The sequence below is a fragment of the Molothrus aeneus genome, chromosome 4 (genome assembly GCF_037042795.1).
Source record: "Molothrus aeneus isolate 106 chromosome 4, BPBGC_Maene_1.0, whole genome shotgun sequence".
In the NCBI taxonomy this organism is placed as follows: Eukaryota; Metazoa; Chordata; class Aves; order Passeriformes; family Icteridae; genus Molothrus; species Molothrus aeneus.
In genome coordinates, this window is record NC_089649.1 from 32,177,539 (window position 1) to 32,195,158 (window position 17,620).

Here is a 17,620-nt window from a genome sequence, read left to right on the forward strand (position 1 = left end):
GTCAATTGATATTTACTTTCTGGAGCTTTTCAAGGGTAAAAATCTCAAGCACTTATCGAACCTTCCCTAACAACCACACTTGTGAGAACACTTGGGGCAAGTTCTCAGTTACAATCATCACCCCATAGTGGTCAATCTTAATGGAAACCCAAGCTTGAATTGCTGGCTGGAGCTGAGCACACGGAATAAACATTTCCTCTGCTGGGTTTAACAACAGTCTAGTTAGGAGTTCTGCTTTTTGATAATATTCTCAAAAACTACTGTCAAGGATTTTTCAAAAATAAAACATGTACTTAGTTAGCAGCATATTCACACAAAGATAAAGCTTTTTTGTTTTAAATACTCAGTTAATCATTAAACAGAAAATATCAGATCATTCACCCCCACATCAGAAGAAATTGCATTGAAAAAAATACATTGCAATGAGTGACTCATGATGAATTGTACTCCATACTGGACAAGTAAAAACTGTATTTGTCAGAACAAGCATTACTGCTAAAGCCATGTTCTCCTCACTCTGTTTTAAAATTCCCTCATGTCCAGTGCAAAAACTCCTGCATCTAAAAGAGTTGAATTTAGTTCTCGTATTCCAAAATATCAAAATGAAATAAAGTAAAAGAAGCCCTTGGAAATGTTGGCATTTTAGAATACTTAATAAAAGAACAAATTCCTGTACTATATATGTTTCAGCTAGTGTCATCAATGTATCAGGTGCTTACACATCTCTTTTCCCATTTAAACTCGCAATAAAATCTACTGACTTCAGTGAGGGAAATAAGAGCAATCCAGCCTAATGTACTGAAAATCCTGCTGCTAATTTCCAAACACTTCAATAGAAAGAGTGTTCATGGTACCTCCATATTACTGCATATTATCATTTGGTTATTTTCATTTCACTGGTGACATAGAAGAGACTACACTGTGTTAAGGTGCAGCTGACACTTAAATGTTGCTTTTAACCATGTAAAATTTCTTATTTAAAAGTAAACTTGAAAGTTTGGGAAAAAATAATGCTATGAATTAAATCAATTTTACTGTCAGTTTCTGAGTTTCTGCCCCATAAAACATTTTTAAAGACTTTCTTTCAGATGGAAACAAGACTGTTTCATTCATTCATTCATGGGCAATACTTTGGCTCCATGTGCATTTATATAAGTAAGAAGAATTTTGGACCTCCTTTCTATTACATCAATAAGCTTTTCAATTCCTTTTCTGCCTCCTTGGCTCTCCCAGTATATTTTGTCAAGGAACAAAGACTGGAGCAACTTCTCACGTAAACGCTGGCTCCTCAGCACTGAAACTGCAGATGCAGGGAATCTGGAAAAGCACAAAGAAATTCATCAGGTTTTGCCATTACTCTGAATTGCAGTATTTATGTTGTGGTTTAGCAATCAATTCTAAGAATATAGGCTGCAACTCAGCAAAGGAAGTCCACGCATGCCTAATCATATGTATGTTAATTGTATCTTTTACAGCTGTGGGATTACTCATACATTTTTAGATACATCCTGTCAATGTCTTGGGCCAATAATATCAATTCCAGTAGCTTAGTTTCTCAAACTCAAACTGGGAAGAAATTATTAATCCTTTTACAAAATTGATAATTTAAAACTTACTCATTGATTCCTTGTAGTATTTTGAAGTCAAGATTGTCCTCATTTCTGTCAAAGAAACCCTTATTGTCTATAAAGACCAAGTGCCTTTGGTCATGCCTTCTCTGAACGATGTGTGTCAGGTCAACGGCATCCTGATCATTGCATTTCAGCTTCAGTCCTTGCTGCATACAGGAATCCTCCTTGAGAGGTTTGAATCCACAACAATTTCTGTCTAGTCGATTATAGATCTAAAACAAAGTAGAGCAGAGTGCCAAGTGAAAACAATACCAAAGTACTTGGGGCAAAGTGTCACTGTAAGACATTGCTCTCTAACCCAGCTGACAGGAAAGCAAGCTCAGGACAAGCAAGTGTAATTAAAAACAGTGAAACAGCATTGAAGACCTGGTCCTCACACCTCAGGTACTGCTAAAAGCAATTTCTCATACTGTGTATTTTATCCATTTTATAGCCATGATCTATTATGTCAGTAGAAATTCTTTGAAAATAATGGAACAATACCACTGTGTAACTGGAATAACAAGATGGTGAATACAATTCTATTTTCTTTGTCAGAAGCTTTCTTTTTTTTTTACATTTTCTGTGCTGGAGAACAATAAAAATAGCAGAGTCTGACACACATAGAGGATGATCTTTATTTTGTGAGATCTATTAGGCTAACAGTATGCAAAATAACTGAAAAGATCAGTGAGGGGCACAAAAAACCATCAAAAGCTATAAAATTGTTCTTACACTGTAAGAACAGTGTATTTATAACCACAGAGCAGCCTCCCTGTGGTATACACTTTTATGACATGATGGTCTAAACTATTTTTTCCCATGCAAAACCTCAATTATTCATCACACAGCACTTAGATGGAAAGAATACACAAATCTGGACTAATTTTGGTGGTGTAAATGTTAGGCATCTCTTTTGACTTGGTCGTTTCTGTTCCCTTTCATGAACAGTGACAAGAACAAGGCACATTCAGAGCAATGAATGCCCATTTTAGGATAACCATCTAATATAGGAAGGATAAATCACTCCTGGAAAGTGCTGCTACCCCTTGAGAGTAGATGAGAGTAAATATTCAACATTGCTACAGCCCTGATCACACAAATTTGCCTGGATTGCCCTTAAAAGCCTTCACCTTGAACTTTGCCCCTGGGCACAGGAGCCCCCTTTAAGCTCAGGCCCCCTTTAACTCCCCCTCTGAGTCCTGTAGAGGAGGGGATGTGGGGGGTGTTTTGTGCTGCTTGTTCCTGGGTTGTTGGTTGAGATTCCTGCCTGTCAGTCCTGGAGCTTTCTTTTCTATGCCTGATGCTCACAGGGCTACAAATGGGGCCTGTGGCTTTCACCATCCTTCCTGCTGGCCTGCCTCTCCTGCTGCTGACCCTGCCTGTCCTGGAGCTGCCTTTGGCTCCAGCTCATCTTCCCAGACAGGAGACCTGCTCCTGCTAACAGGAGTTTGGAGAGTGCACTGGTCTGTGCACAGTGCACTTCTATGCACTGGTCTGGTGCATATAAGACTTGATGAGTGGCTCATCAAAGTTCAATCATTTGTTCTGTCCTTTGTTGTTTACTGTTAATTCTTCAAACTGCTCTAAGCATAAAAGCATTACTGTTCACATAAGCCTTCTAAAATTACAATTTTATTGTTGTAACTTCCCAGCAAAATTAGGACCCCATCCTATGCAGAATTTTGTTGCATGTTGAAATAAAAAGGTCACCTCTTTAATCAAATGAAAGTCTGAGAATTGGGTTTGTTTTGATTTTGTTTGGGGTTTTTTATACGTAGTTCTATTTCTAGTTGTATTGTTGACAGTGTTTCTTTCCAAACATCAAAATCCTGAGGAAAGGAACAGACTTCTCTTCTTCTTTCTCCTTTCATGAGCAGCATTCATTATCTGAAGGCTGTAGAACCCCTCTTGCTTCCAGTGTTCTCTCTCCTGGGATCTCTTATTCAATCCATCCAAAGGTAAAAAAGTAAAGCAGAGTCCTTCTAGAAAGACTGCTTTGATGTATAGACCCCATTCCTTTGCACTTCTCTGCATGCATTAAATAGACAAGGAAATCTTGTTCTTACAGCCAGCCTCTTCACAATATCTTGCACATTTCAGTGCTAAGATATAATGATGGAACACTCTGGAACTGATGCATATAGTTTGGCAGAATCTTCTGTCATATATTTATGCACATAAGAGGTCCAAACCCCCAAAATTAAAGAATCCATTTTGCTTGAGTTCTTGCAGGAGGCAAGTAAAGGTCAACTATAAGCATTTTATATCCTGCTCCTATGTTGTACAACATTTGAAACCAGAGATTAGGAAGATCTATTAGAAGTGCCAAACCTATTCTTCTGAAGGAATTATGCATAACAGAGAATACTCTTCACCATTATTCTTTATTTCTGAATGACTCATGAAGCACAGCTATTATTTTTCTTAATACTAAAACATTTCTTGGCTTTTTTTTTTGTTTTCAAATTTTCATATTCTGCTGCTGATAAACTTTGAGAGCACACAGATAAAACTGTAATCTTTAAGAACTATGAGAGTCACTTTCACTCACTTTCTGGAATGCATGTTCTTGTCTGGTAGGCAACAGGAGATATAAATCCCTCTGATACCAGCTATTAGTACAAGAGTAATTTGTCTCCTGTCATGTGAAGTGCAATCCTGTTGTATCTTATTTTAACCAACCCCTCCTTCTGAATAATAGAACAGCAGATTTATCATTCATCAGTCACTGTTCTACTCCTTCTTTACTAAGTCACTGTCTAGGGTTTTGTTTTTTTTTTTTAAAAGAAAAAATTATCCACTACAACTGTTACCTTGCTCCTGATTGCAGCTCACCAAAACCACTTCAGTCACCTCTTGGGGCTGGGGAGGTGCAGGAAGGACCACAGAGTAAACAGAGATTTACAGTTGTGAACACAGTCAAGATCTCTGTTTGGAGAAACAAGGAGTGAAGGAGAAACAGTATACCTGACTCAATATGAAATAAATCAAGGCAAAAGCCTTTGCTTCCTCTTTAAAAAGAAATGAGTCAGTTAGGTTTCCTGCCTAATTATAGGCTGCATTTTGGATATTTTAATCCTAAGAAATGACCAGAAATAATTTCAAACTATGCAAATACCTCTCTTTCCTATTTAAAAAAAAATTAAACACACTAAAATTACTATTTCTCAAAGTCCTATGTTTGATCACATGACTTATGAGGCGAATAGTTGTGTTCAGTAAATATTTTACCTGCAACAGAAAATCAAAGAGTGCCATCTTGGACCATTCATGATGATGAATTTCAGTACAGCCCCACTCAGCTTTGGGAACTTTACCATTCTGCCAGCATTTCTTCTTCAATAGCTGCTGATATTGTCCCCAGGTTAACCTCACTGAAGAATGGGTACTATTATCTGTTGGACTCAGTGAGGAATCCCAGAGAATAACAGGACAGGCCTGACCACCTGAAAAAAGGGAAACAAAATACCATTATTATAAGTGCAATACTATCAGTTTTATTTGATTCTTCTTTAGACATTGCCTAAGCATTAGTAATTGTACCATTTTACAGATCTGGAAGGAGAACCAGCCAAGGACTAATATCTTGACATTCTTTGGTTAATGTAGTCTTATCCTACATCCATAACCAGCCACTGCAGGACTGGAAACATAGGCATAAATGTCTTCAGTGTATGGAAGACTTTCTTTGTTTGAAGCAAGAGACTAATGTACAAAATCATATACTAAACCAAAGTATTAAAAAGTGTCTAGGTAGGTTAAAAGCCTCCAATGCCACTGTGAATCAACAATGTAATTTCCTTCTGATTGCAGTGAACTGCTGATTTTCAAGAGCTGGAAACTTATGTCAAAGGGGGTTTTCTTTGCATAATGGACATAGAGACACCACAAATCCCATACTCAAAGTGGATTTATTTTGTTATTTTTAGTACTTTAAACCTATAATGTATTACTCCACAGCTCTGAAAGGATATATGAGAATACTAGTGAATGTAAGCATAGCATGAATAAACAACTTCACAAATTTGGGCTTTTTATCTAGATATGAGATCTGTTTTGTATAGCAGATATTTTAGCCAAATTCTTTAGTTCTTCTGTGCAAAGAATATTCTTCTCTTCCCTGAAACAAATACAGAGGACTTCTCTTTGGTGACTTCTAGTGTTCAGCTTCACTGTGAGAATAAACCTCATCAAAGAATTTAAAATTAGCTTCTCCAGTACAAAACTGATAAATTTATTTCACACAGCATCAAGGAACAGATAGATCTATTTTATTACAAAATTCTCCTTTTATTCCTGATGCAATGCTACTGCTGCTGAACTGCTAAGGACCCAGGACTGACCTCAGCTTGTACATATTAAAACAAAGAAATCCTTTATATTTTAGGGTGTATAGACAGAAGATCAAAATATGTCTTAGTACAGAGAGGAAGAACCATTTAACTGCAAAGCTTAACCGCTGTTTACTAAAAAGTGTTGAAACACATATAAAGCTTTAAAATTATTCATATTTATCTTGAAGTTCATTGAACTTAGTCTACACTATTGCACAATTTATTGCATATTTAAGTGCAGCCTAAATTGTCTCTTTGTCTTCCACATGCCCAGGAAGACAGAGACAGATTTGCAAAAAAGCTTTTAGAAACACATGAAGGCAAGAGGTCCAGGCCACCTTCTTCAGAAGCAAACCAGACAGAAAATAGCCCATGGAAAACAGGTGTCAGTGCCAACAGCAGGGTAAAAGCTGCCAATGTCAATGCTCCATTTGTAAGCAGCCAGGACTGTGAAAAACTATCTCCACACAGCTGAATCAAAAAGCAACTTGTTCAGAGGATGCTGACTGTTGTAAAACAACAGATAAGAAATTATCTTTGCCTGTACCTAGCTCTGAAACATGTGCAAAGTTCCATCTCCCATTCACCAAACAAGCATGACAGACCGGCCCCGCATGCAATACAGCCCAATAGAAAATCCAGCTCCTTTCCAAACCAGAATGTACCTGATCTTCTCTCTGCCATGGCTTGCACATACAAGGTTGTCCTTCCAAAGCCAAGCCAACCCAACCACCAGCTCTTTGACTTCCCTTCCAGTTGCCCAGTGTTTCCTTAGAAACACAGAATGTGCCTTTCCATTAGGAACATCAATCACTCTTTATTTATGATCAGTATTACCTTTATCAGCACCATGTTCCACACTCTCCTCCACTGAAAAAATGAGCTGAGCATTCCTGAAAATCAGGCTTCTCCTCTACTGAGGTGTCTGAATAAGTATTTAGGTAACCTGTTCGGGAAATCCTACCCATTTCTCCATCTCTCTCTCTCTCTGGCTCTATCACCTACACTGTAGATGAATTTACCCAGGTTAGATCAGCTATGAGATAGTTTCTTTTCCAAGAAAGTTTGGAGACAGTCTATCTAAGCACTGGGAAGTCTCACAAAAAAAAAAATAAAAGACAGAAGGACAGCTTTCATCAGGACCAAATCTGATCATCCGATCTATTATTTTTGTATCTCCAGTAACAACTTATGTAACTATTCATGAATTCTTCCACAAATCAAATACATAAACAGTTTTCATAAACATCTCCTGTCTACCCAAAAAGGACATGATAAACAATAGTAATATAAATACTTGAAAACTATGAATAATATCATGCCAGTTTCCATTAAGATACAAAAACATTTTTAAAAGACTAAGGTTAAATACAGGAAATGTTTGCATTTAAAAGGAAATGGGAGCAGAAAAGATGATCCAAAAAAAAAATCTTTCAACTCTGTAATATAAATTGGATTACAGGAATATGAAACAGCAGCTTCAGTAAAGAGCAGTGACTCAAATTTTTGACACTTACAGGAAAAACATGAAGATGCTGAATTAAAGCAGATAAGGGGTCTGATTTACAGCTGCATGAATTGACACGACCTCAATCAAATCAGTGGAGTTTTTCTGATTCAAACCTCATTAGAATTGGGCTGAAGTTGCCTTAACAGTGAAGAGACCTACAGCCACAACTGGAAAGGTGAAGCACATTTCAGAAAAAGTCCAGTGTATTCTGTATGTGCTTCTTTCCTAGTCGGCTTTACATATTAACACAGAGGGGTACTGCTTTTCTGTTGCTGCAGCTGCACTGCACTGAATCTCATCCAGAGCTGATTGGGTTAATTTTATTTTTATCTGCCATTTTAGATCTATATACCTACTTAACTGTCCAAAGGCAATCTTCAAAATTGTATGGGAAAGATTTTTCAAAACTCGTGCTGAAACCTCCTAGTTATTCATACACATTTTTAAACATTTCTAAACATTTTGAACATTTCTAAAAATGTCTTGGCTAAGTTGAAAAAGCTAACACAGATGAAACCTCAGGCTGTTGAGATTAGACCACCTCAAGGTACTCCAACTGCTTCATGTGCCGCTCGCTGACGTACCACTGCATAGCTTCTTCAACACAGGCATCACCTTAGATTTCCACACCCCACATCACTTTGAAAATAAACTGCATGCTTCTGAACTTCACGTGGTTAGGAACCACATTTTGCTCTTGCAAACATTTCTCTCCTCATGTGCTCTGACTTATAGCTACAGCACTTTTTCTAACTTCCTCAAAAGAAAATATTTTCAAACATGCCCAGAAGATCAAAGGTAAAACCAGAAAATCTTTCATGAGCTAGTTCAAGCCCTTTCTCAAACTCACCATTGTTCACTCTAAGGCAGTACATCTCACCACTGCCACATTTACAAGAAGAGTTCAGTTTTCCATGTATTAGCAAGAAAGGATAATTTAGTGTGGAAAATGAGAGGGACCAGCATACAGAGAATAATTTTGAGGGTTTAAGTTTTTAGGGAAAATATAGGGAACAGAAGCAGAAAGCAGAGAGAAGTTGGGACATTTATTTTTCTTTCTTCCCTATGCACCTTATTGCAATGTTCTGTCCTGTGCTCATATGGATGTCAGCATTAAGGAATGCATGAAATGTGCATTAGTTGCTCTCTAGACTATGGACTGCATTATTGCTTGTACATTAACTTCTCTACCCAACAGAATACTGGAAATATGCCTCTCATACCCCTTTGAGAGGTACAGCACTATGTGAAAGTATTTTAGAGCACTCTGAATGCATAAAGCAGTGTTAGGTTTTTATTCTTTGCCCTGACATTGATGATTAATATTGCATAATTTAAGATGGGATGGCAAGAGCAGGCTGATAGGAGAGGATATAACACAGAAAAAAAATGGGACATGTTTTAGAGTCATGCAGAGGCCAGTAAAGCAAAACAAGTGCAACCAGTGGAGCTATCATCTCATTCATCTATTTGAATTAAACCAACCATGAAAGTTGTTACTCAAAGGAAGAGTTTCTTGCAAGTTTGAGGGAAAAAGGGGTTCTGGACAAATAGTGGATTGAGTACACCAATGCTTATTATTCTCAGTTTAGTCAGACTCAGAATATCAGAAAACCAGAGGGGAGGAGAAGCAGCCCTCAGCACACAGTAGTTCAGTCCCTCAGCAAGAGATGCAACAAAACTGCATAGCAACAGCTATTGTACCAAAAGCCATCGAAGCCTCACTGCTACTATCCAAGGAGCCAGAGCACTATCCTTACAGCTGTCAGCTCAGACAGAGAAGCCAGCCTGCCCCAGCCCATAAACTCCAGCTGTAGCTCAAGCCTAAAAAATACTGCCACTCTCCCAGCCTGCAAATGCAGTTACTGAGCTGGAGGCCACACATGCATTTGACTTAGCTCCTGTGCAAGGGTCATTAAGGTAGGGCTGCAACACCAAGCAAGGTCACTTATGTCTCATACTCCTCAGGTTAAGGTTATGAAATAATGAAGTACCTTAGTGCTTAGTATTAATGAAGTACCTTAGTGCTTAGTATTAATGTGACCATCCTATAACTCAGACACATAAGGGTCAGCCTTCATTTATTCCACAATAGACAAAATTTTATTATTATTTCCTGGTGTTTTACAGGATTGTCCTTCCTCTTTAATAGGAGATATTTTTAACATCTTGTAGGTAGCAATGGAAGTAATGAATGACTGCTTGTGTATGCACAAAATCATGCTCTTTTAGACTTCTACGCCCAGCTCAGATACCTATACTACTCAGGCTTTTTATATTCAGTCAATTCATTGTAAAAGTATGAGAGAAAGAGTTACCATACCTGATTTTTCCATCCAGGATGGATGATGGAAAAATTAGACAAGCCGCAAAAAAATTCAGTTAACACTTAAAAGGGTTTACAGTTAACAAGGGAAGGTGAGGGCAGCAGACGGGGAACTTAAATACAGTATTTTGCTAGACTTTAAAAAAAGTCAGTGTCAGATCTGTGGGAATAAGGGAAATAGAAACTGTACAGGGATTTACTAAGCAGTTCTTTGAAACTGCTTTTGACAAAATGAATGACAGTTTTGAAAAGCCCATTTTTTAAGATTTTAATGCTACATCAAACATGTCTTGTTGGATCACATCACAACTGAGGCAAGCTAAAGGGATGTGTCAGGGAGAGAGAAATGTGCATAGAAATAATGTATATTCATACACACATGCAGTCTCTAATCCTGCATTGCTTGCTTTCCCATGTGAATAATTGATTCACACAAGCCACTCTGTAAAAAACTTTACAGTGCTCACCTATCTTAACATATCTAGGTCATTTCAGTGAGCTAATTACTAATATTATTTTTAGGAATTATATTTTTGCTCATTTTCCTACCACAAATATTTTCACATTATGCCAGACACAAGCACATAAATAGTAAAGAGCTTAAGTAGTTATAAGGCATCTGAGTTCCAGCATATTTCCAGGCTAAAGAAATCATGAGAGACAAGGTACAGTCACTGTTCCAAATGCTCTGTTCAGCCTTTAGCTGGAAAAAATGAAGTGAGACCAAAATAGTGTTATTTCTCTTCTCATCACCTAGCAACACTCCTCTTGCAATAGGAACTTAGCCAGTTATGAGGAAAAGAAAATTAGAGAGCAGAATGACACACTCTGTCCCAGACAGTCCAAAACATACTGTAAGGTGACAGACACTGAGCAGCACAATGCACAATTAGCCTAATAGCAGTTTTCTGAGGTTTGCAGTCTGTCATCTCTGCAGCCACACTGTGCAGAGTTCCCCCATCCGAACTGCCTTAATGCCTTATGACAGCTCTATAGCAATAGATCTTGTTCCTAAAAATAAAATGGGCATAATGTATCTTCCATGCTCTGCAAGTATGAATAATATTCAGAAGCCTCCAAACTGTTGTTCCTAGAGCTTCATTCCCATTGTTGTACAGGCTGCCAAAGGGAAGGTTTACAAAGAAGGAAGACACTGGAAATCACGAGGTTGTCTTCCTGCTGACAGATTTTAAAAAATCTTTCTAGCATTACTTTTCTTTTTAAGAAATGCAGACTGATCTAAAACTATTTGGTATAAGCTGATTTCAAAGCAAGAAATGAACAGCAAAAACATAGCTAGCTACTTTTGCAATGATTCACTAAAATGCAATATAGTCCTTTTGGATTTGTGATCGTACAAAAATAGGGCTTATGCTGAAGACATATTTAAGAAGGTAGCAATTTTAAAGCAGACTTCTAGCTCACATTACATGTCTGAATTCTACCTTTAATTTCACTAAAGGCTAAAAATCAACTTTTTAATTGGAAACTCTATACTAATCATGCAATAGGCATATTGAGGTATTTACTATGTGTGTTTCTTTAGATAATAGATATCTGTATATATGTAGGTACTGAACCTCAAAAGGTACAGCCAAATTCACTGAAATGTAGTTTGTTTGGGTTTTAACGGAAGAAAGGGAAGCACTTTTTAAAAATTTTCAGTTCCCAAGAGGATTAGTGCCATGAAAGAAGATTCAAGCTTCTGCAAGCAGGTTCCCTACCTCTCTGAGTAGATTATCTGACCCCATTCCTACCACCTGAGAGATGAACTTTTGTGAAAAGTTCCAATAGTATTTTATTAAAGTCTATTCTAAAAGATGAGAAGTATATTTTTAAAAATAAGAAATACCCATTGAATCACAGAGATTCTGGAATCTCACCAGTTTCACTTCAGGCAGTCTGTACAATGTCATGCAATCTACTGATTGCTCCTTCTCTTTTTTCTTGTTCCAGACTCGTGTTAGGAAACTCTTACTGCCCTCAGCAACTCTATCATATTTGAAGCAAACTTTGGGGAATTCATCCTCTGGACAGAATAACTGGACTGCAGAAGTCACACACATACACTGGCTTTATTTCCCTGTAACAATGGGGTTAGTGCTCAGGCTCACAGGAGTTAAAGGGGGTGGCTGCTGCTGCCCCATGGCTAACACCAAGCGGGAAGGAAACCTCTGCACCCCACCTGCAGATGCTGAAAACCACACAAATGTGTTACCTTGGAAGAACTCTGATCTCCTGCTTACAGAAGGTAAGCTCCTGTTTAGCCCCAAGATCCTGTCCAAATGAAAGGCAAACACCTCACTCATGTCCAGAGGTCTTTTGACAATTCCACAGTGTCCCTGATTACAAGCAGTTCCTGTAGTGCTGGGACCTCTTGCAAATACTGCCAGCACTGCTTTTTGTGAAGGAACTTCTTGAATGCTCTCTATGGGAGAGTCTGCCAGCATGCGCATGTTTAGGATGTCATCTTTGCTCATCCATGAGGGAGGGCTCTCACTATAAATCCTGATATTGCTTTCCTCAGGCTGGAGCTGTGCCTTTATAGCTCCAGAAATCCTCCCAGGTCTCTGGTGACCTCTCTCCCTGATAGCCATTCCTTTATGCCCGTGTTCATCCAGTTGGTACTTTCTTGCCTCCAGAGGGATCGCTGCTCCCTTGGTGCCGGTGGCAGGTGTGGCCCGCCCTGGCTGTTGGGCAAAGGCCTCTTCCCAGCCCATAAAAGTGGCTTTTGGAAAGTGCTGCCCATAGGACAAAGGGATTGCATTTTTCTTCCTGCGTTTTGGCTTCACTGTGCCTCTGATGTTGGCGGGCTTGCTGCGCTTGGACCGCAGGGTGATATAAACTACATTGGGTGGCAGCAAGGTCCCATTGCTACCAAGCTGGGGTTCCTGGAAATTGGGTGGTGACAGGGTGCCATCCAGTGGGATGCCCAGAAAAGGAGTTTGAGCTGCATCTTGGAGACTCCTGGAACTGATCTTTTGATGTCCTCCTTTGTGCTGCGGTAAAACATGACCCACTTGGCTGACAAGAAATCCCAGGTAGATCACACAGGCAGTGCCCACGAGCAGATTCCTCCTTGTCCTCGGGCGCCTGCAAGTCCAGAGCCTCAGCAGCCGTGAGTGCCACAGGCAGCAAATAAACAAGTTTTTGATTTTACTTGGCTGATCAAAAGGGGTCATTTCTCTAGTGAATCCACATGATGAAAACAGCATAAAGTCTTCTGTACATCCCAGCCAGGATGATGATGCATTATTTCTCTTCCCCAATTTCTATTTCTCCTTTTCCAAGTAGCTTCCAGCATGGGTGATGGACAGAGGCTACTGATATGCCTGGGAAAGTGGTCAGCACTAAGGATGCTGACACTCCACCTTCTCAAACTGTAAATTCTTATCAGCCACCACAGAGGAAGTGATTGGCTTCAGAGAATGAATGGAGCCAGCTGCGTAAGCAAAGTTTACTGACTTGTAGTCTAAAAGATCTATGTATCTTCTCTGCAAACTGCAAAAAGAAAATAGTAGCATTTCCTTTCATTACTTACACATAGCATCTGTGGCTCTATATTTTTCAGAGAAAAGAAGTTCTAGATGAGACAGTATGCATGTAGGAATTTGTCAGGATAAATCTTTTACTTTCTCATTACAGTATAAATCAAACACCAAAACCATTAAATACAGGCTCAATTTTCAATCTCAGCTAGATGTAGTCCAGCATTAGAAGAAATGCTTGTCAAATCCAGATCATTATCTTTTTCTTACAAGACAAAGTCTTCACTAAACCTCATGTTATGGAAATGCTGTAAATGATTCAAATATGAACCAGTGACTAGTAGTTAAATATGCACATATTCACTAATATAAAAATATATTAGCAGTGCCAAATTTCCCTAGTTGACTATGAATATAGTTTCCATAATTCATAAATACACATTAAAATTGAAAGATGGTTAATTCTCTTCACTCTTGTGAAGCCATAAAAAGAATCTAGCTAAAGTTTTAAAAATAAAATGACAGTGGCTTATATATCCTTTCCAAGAAACAAAGAATAGGTGCACATTACATACAGATTGCTATAAAAGTAAAATTTCTTACCTATTCAGCTTCACACATCCTTTGTTCTGGTAAACTCCTTAGGTTAATAAAAGTAACTGAGTAAAAGCTGGCATCTAGAACATATTTCACTTTTAAGTATGGTTCACATTTAGGTATTTCATTGCAAGCTAGGAACTGTTGAGAAGCTAACTTTACTGAGAAATGGTTGCATATAAACTGCTGTAAACTTACATGAACCTCATGTTATAAAAAAAAAAAAAACCAAACCAAACCAAACAACCCCACACACAAAACCACAGCAACTTCTATTTTAAATTCTGTAATGAAAAGTCCTGTGAAGTATGTGCCTTTCAAAAGTGCATTCCATCTATTTCTAACTCCTGAGAGCCCTCTAGTGCACTGCATGCAAATGTACTAAAGAAACTCCTTTAACTGCGTTTATTTTTTGGGGGTTTTTTTGAGTGTGAAATACCACCCACTCCCTGGATTTTAGAACTTTTGAGGATCATATATTGATGTGGTGAGAAGTGAAAAAACAGCCACTTTTAAAATGCTCTTAATCTGCTACTAAACAGCTCAGGAGTGTCTCCTATTTGCGCTTTCTGGAGCAAGGCATAGCAGAGTCCCTGTACAGCTGGAAAAGTCGGGGCAGACAGAAGTTAAGGGCAAACTTCTGACATCTGACCCCTTTCCTAGTCTAAGTATAAAATAACAAAATGTATATGTTCACTGTAATTCAAAGAATTGAGATATTCTCTTCTCCATAGCTACTACTAAAGAATAGGTAAGAAATTAGTTTATGTTTCATGTTGGTCCAATATTAATTTATAAAAATTTTTGACTGTATTTTTTTTTCACAAGCCATCATTTATCATTTATCCTTACTTTTTGTCTAAATATATACTGTCAAGTTAAAACTGCAGTATCCATGCCCATGAACAGTAAAAGAGCCTCCCTGTGACCTATTTTTTCCAAATCTGAGTTTTTGGAGGAATTGAGATTGTAACAAATCTCTTCATCCACTTCAGTTCTTCTTTCTTGTTTTGGTTCAAATTTGACTGATGGGACATACCCCAAATAAAGAGAATTTATTCCAAAATCTTCAGACAAGTTGCTTGAGTTGGAAATGCATCACACTGCAACAGTTCTTTTCAAATACCCAGTTCCTGCAAGTACACAGCACCTGTCTATTAGAACCAAGCAGCACCAAAGCACTCTACATTCCAGTCACTAACAGCACTCCTCTGCTGTAACAATTCTCTGAAATTCTCTGTAATCTAAGTATTCTTTCTACTGCTAGTCTTTAAATATTATCTGAAGGAAATTATAAAAGGATATGGAGGGTCATTCTTCACTTCTCATTTCATTTGTAGCCTTGAAATCATAATGTGGTGTACATACTGATGTACAATGTTGACTGCTGGGGTTTTTTTGAGGCTTTCTATGTGATAATAGCAATGGTAGTTCCTTTATTTATCATGTTCAGAAGAGAGAACTCAGGTACTGGTATGTTCTTTGGAATGGATGGTGGTAGAAAATCAACTAGATAGAACACAGTACCTTGTTAGTTTAACAGATGTTTGCCTCTAATTTTGGATCCTTAAAAGGCAAAATATCAAGTGATTTTTTTTCAGCCCCTGTGGTGTACAGCTCCAGTGCCCTAACAGATACCATAAAATAAGGAAGGCTGAAATTACTATGGAGTTGTCTGGAAAAAAAACATTCCATCGTGTTTCACAAGAAACAAAGAAAATGGTTTTTGTTCAAGTGGGTACTATTCTTCTCTCTGGAATCATTCTAACCCAAAGCTACAGCAAAGCACTAAAGAGCACTACCAAGCTGAAACAGTACTTCCTCTGTGGTGATAAAATATTTAAGACAAACTTTCAGAACAGCAGTTGCTGTCTGACCAAATTCTGGCCTGCATTATTTCACTTTGCTACCTACAGCTAGCCTGTAGTATCTGTCAGATTTTGTATTTGCTCCTTGCTCTAAACTATAACTGTGATATTGCCATCTGCATCCACTAAATTCAGCTTTTCATGTAATTTCTTCATATACTCATATTTCATGGTCAGTGTTGTATCTTCCTAAGGTAAGGAATAAAAGCATATAAAAACTAATATAGGAAAATAGCAAAGAATGGAAGAGAGGAATTAAAGAAGTATTTTCTAGTCCTGCACAGACCTAGGTATACTTTTTTCATGTGAATGAATAGCTGGATTAACTGTTTGCAATTATTTTCTTCATTTTTTCCCCTCTTTGTTTTGTTTTTTGTTTAACTTTGAAATTCAGCTCCACCTCCACCTGCATTTGAAGAGGTTTTCTGCTGGTGGTGGACAAGCTGCAGAATCTGAAGCAGCTGGTGGCCTGCACTGCTCCAAGCAGGCGGCCTCTGGCCAATTTGCAGAGACAGGTGGAGTGTGCCAATGCCCAGCAGTCACAAGGTCCTTCATGTTGACTTTATCCCTGGGCACCTGAAAGGACATGGCTACAGACTAGGCTCCTTGATGTGTGTGCTCTTGCTTTCCATGTGCAGGCACTTCAATGGAATAGGTTAACATTTTTCCCATCACTTCAGAATAAAATAACACAACACATATACTCGCACTGCCCTTAGAAGTCTTTTTTCTGCATGCTACCGTTGTGGTTATGATATTATTTCTCTTAGATGCACTATAGCCATATTGTTTCCATAGAGATGTTCTGCTATTCATCTCTAAATGACACATGGACAGACATTTATGTTAAAATGATTGATAAATGGTGCATTCCTAGCTTTACTGAATCCATACGACTGACAACTTATTCTCCAGAGAAACAAAGTAAGCCCTTATTATGGATAATGCAGATTTGATTTGCAGAATATGAATCATTACTTTAGAAGGCTCGTGCTGTGTTTGTAAGGAGATCAATTTGGGCTGCCATCTGGAAACTGTACTTCAAGAGTGCAGAGAGAAATGTTTGCTTTGTGACTAAACATGCTGACTAATAGTCTGTGCTTTAACTGGTCCGGATCAAATCCTTACAGGGAAATCTGCAAAGACCTCTTCTTGACATCATGTAAAAGATTTTTTTCCTACTTGATTTTGCTTGCCAAACAACACAGGGGCTTCCAGACCAACAGCTGGTAATTTTCGTGCTTAAGAAAAATAAAAACCTGGATGCCCTGACTAGGCTTGGTGGTTTCCTTGCGTTGCTGCACACCACAGTGTAGGGAGATACAATGTAAGAAAATAAAGGTAGTATAGAAAGTAATCTTACCCCCTAAAGAGTTGCTGCTGGGTTAATTATTAAAGATTAGGAGCAGGCCCGATTTTAACAGGCACAGCTGTAGCCAGTAAGAAGAGGGTTATAAAAGAGTGGATTGGTTGGTTAAGGGGAATTGGAGTTAGTTGGCTGCTGTGAGGATGAGGAAGAGTCAGTGCCTAGAGGAGCTGCCTACAAGAAACATCAAGGAGGTATGAAACTCTAGCAATATGGAACCCTTGCAATGTAATGGCAATAGACCTCTTGCACTATAATGACAACACCGCAGGGCCAGCAGCTGTTGTATGGCCTCAAAATGTCCCTGCCTCTCCCAAGATGCCTGTCCCCTCTGCAGGTGCCTGCAGCCTCCAGCAGCCAGGGAGACCTCGGGAGCGGGAGGAGCTGCGGGGAGGCCGTGCTGTCCCCTCGGGAGCGGGAGGAGCTGCGGGGAGGCCGCGCTGTCCCCTCGGGAGCGGGAGGAGCTGCGGGGAGGCCGTGCTGTCCCCTCTGCGAGCAGTCCCATCCTGGAACCACGT

The 17,620-nt window shown here is 38.8% G+C and overlaps 1 protein-coding gene across 1 annotated transcript; it reads right to left on the reverse strand.

The window, feature by feature from the left end:
* Nucleotides 1-1,109: 1,109 nt before the first annotated feature.
* Nucleotides 1,110-12,998, reverse strand: GASK1B (golgi associated kinase 1B). Its single transcript, XM_066549065.1, has 4 exons — nt 12,002-12,998; nt 4,845-5,059; nt 1,617-1,843; nt 1,110-1,317 (listed from the first exon to the last, which is right to left on the reverse strand). Exons 1-4 carry the CDS (start codon nt 12,996-12,998, stop codon nt 1,110-1,112), a joined length of 1,647 nt encoding a protein of 548 aa, XP_066405162.1.
* Nucleotides 12,999-17,620: the final 4,622 nt, after the last annotated feature.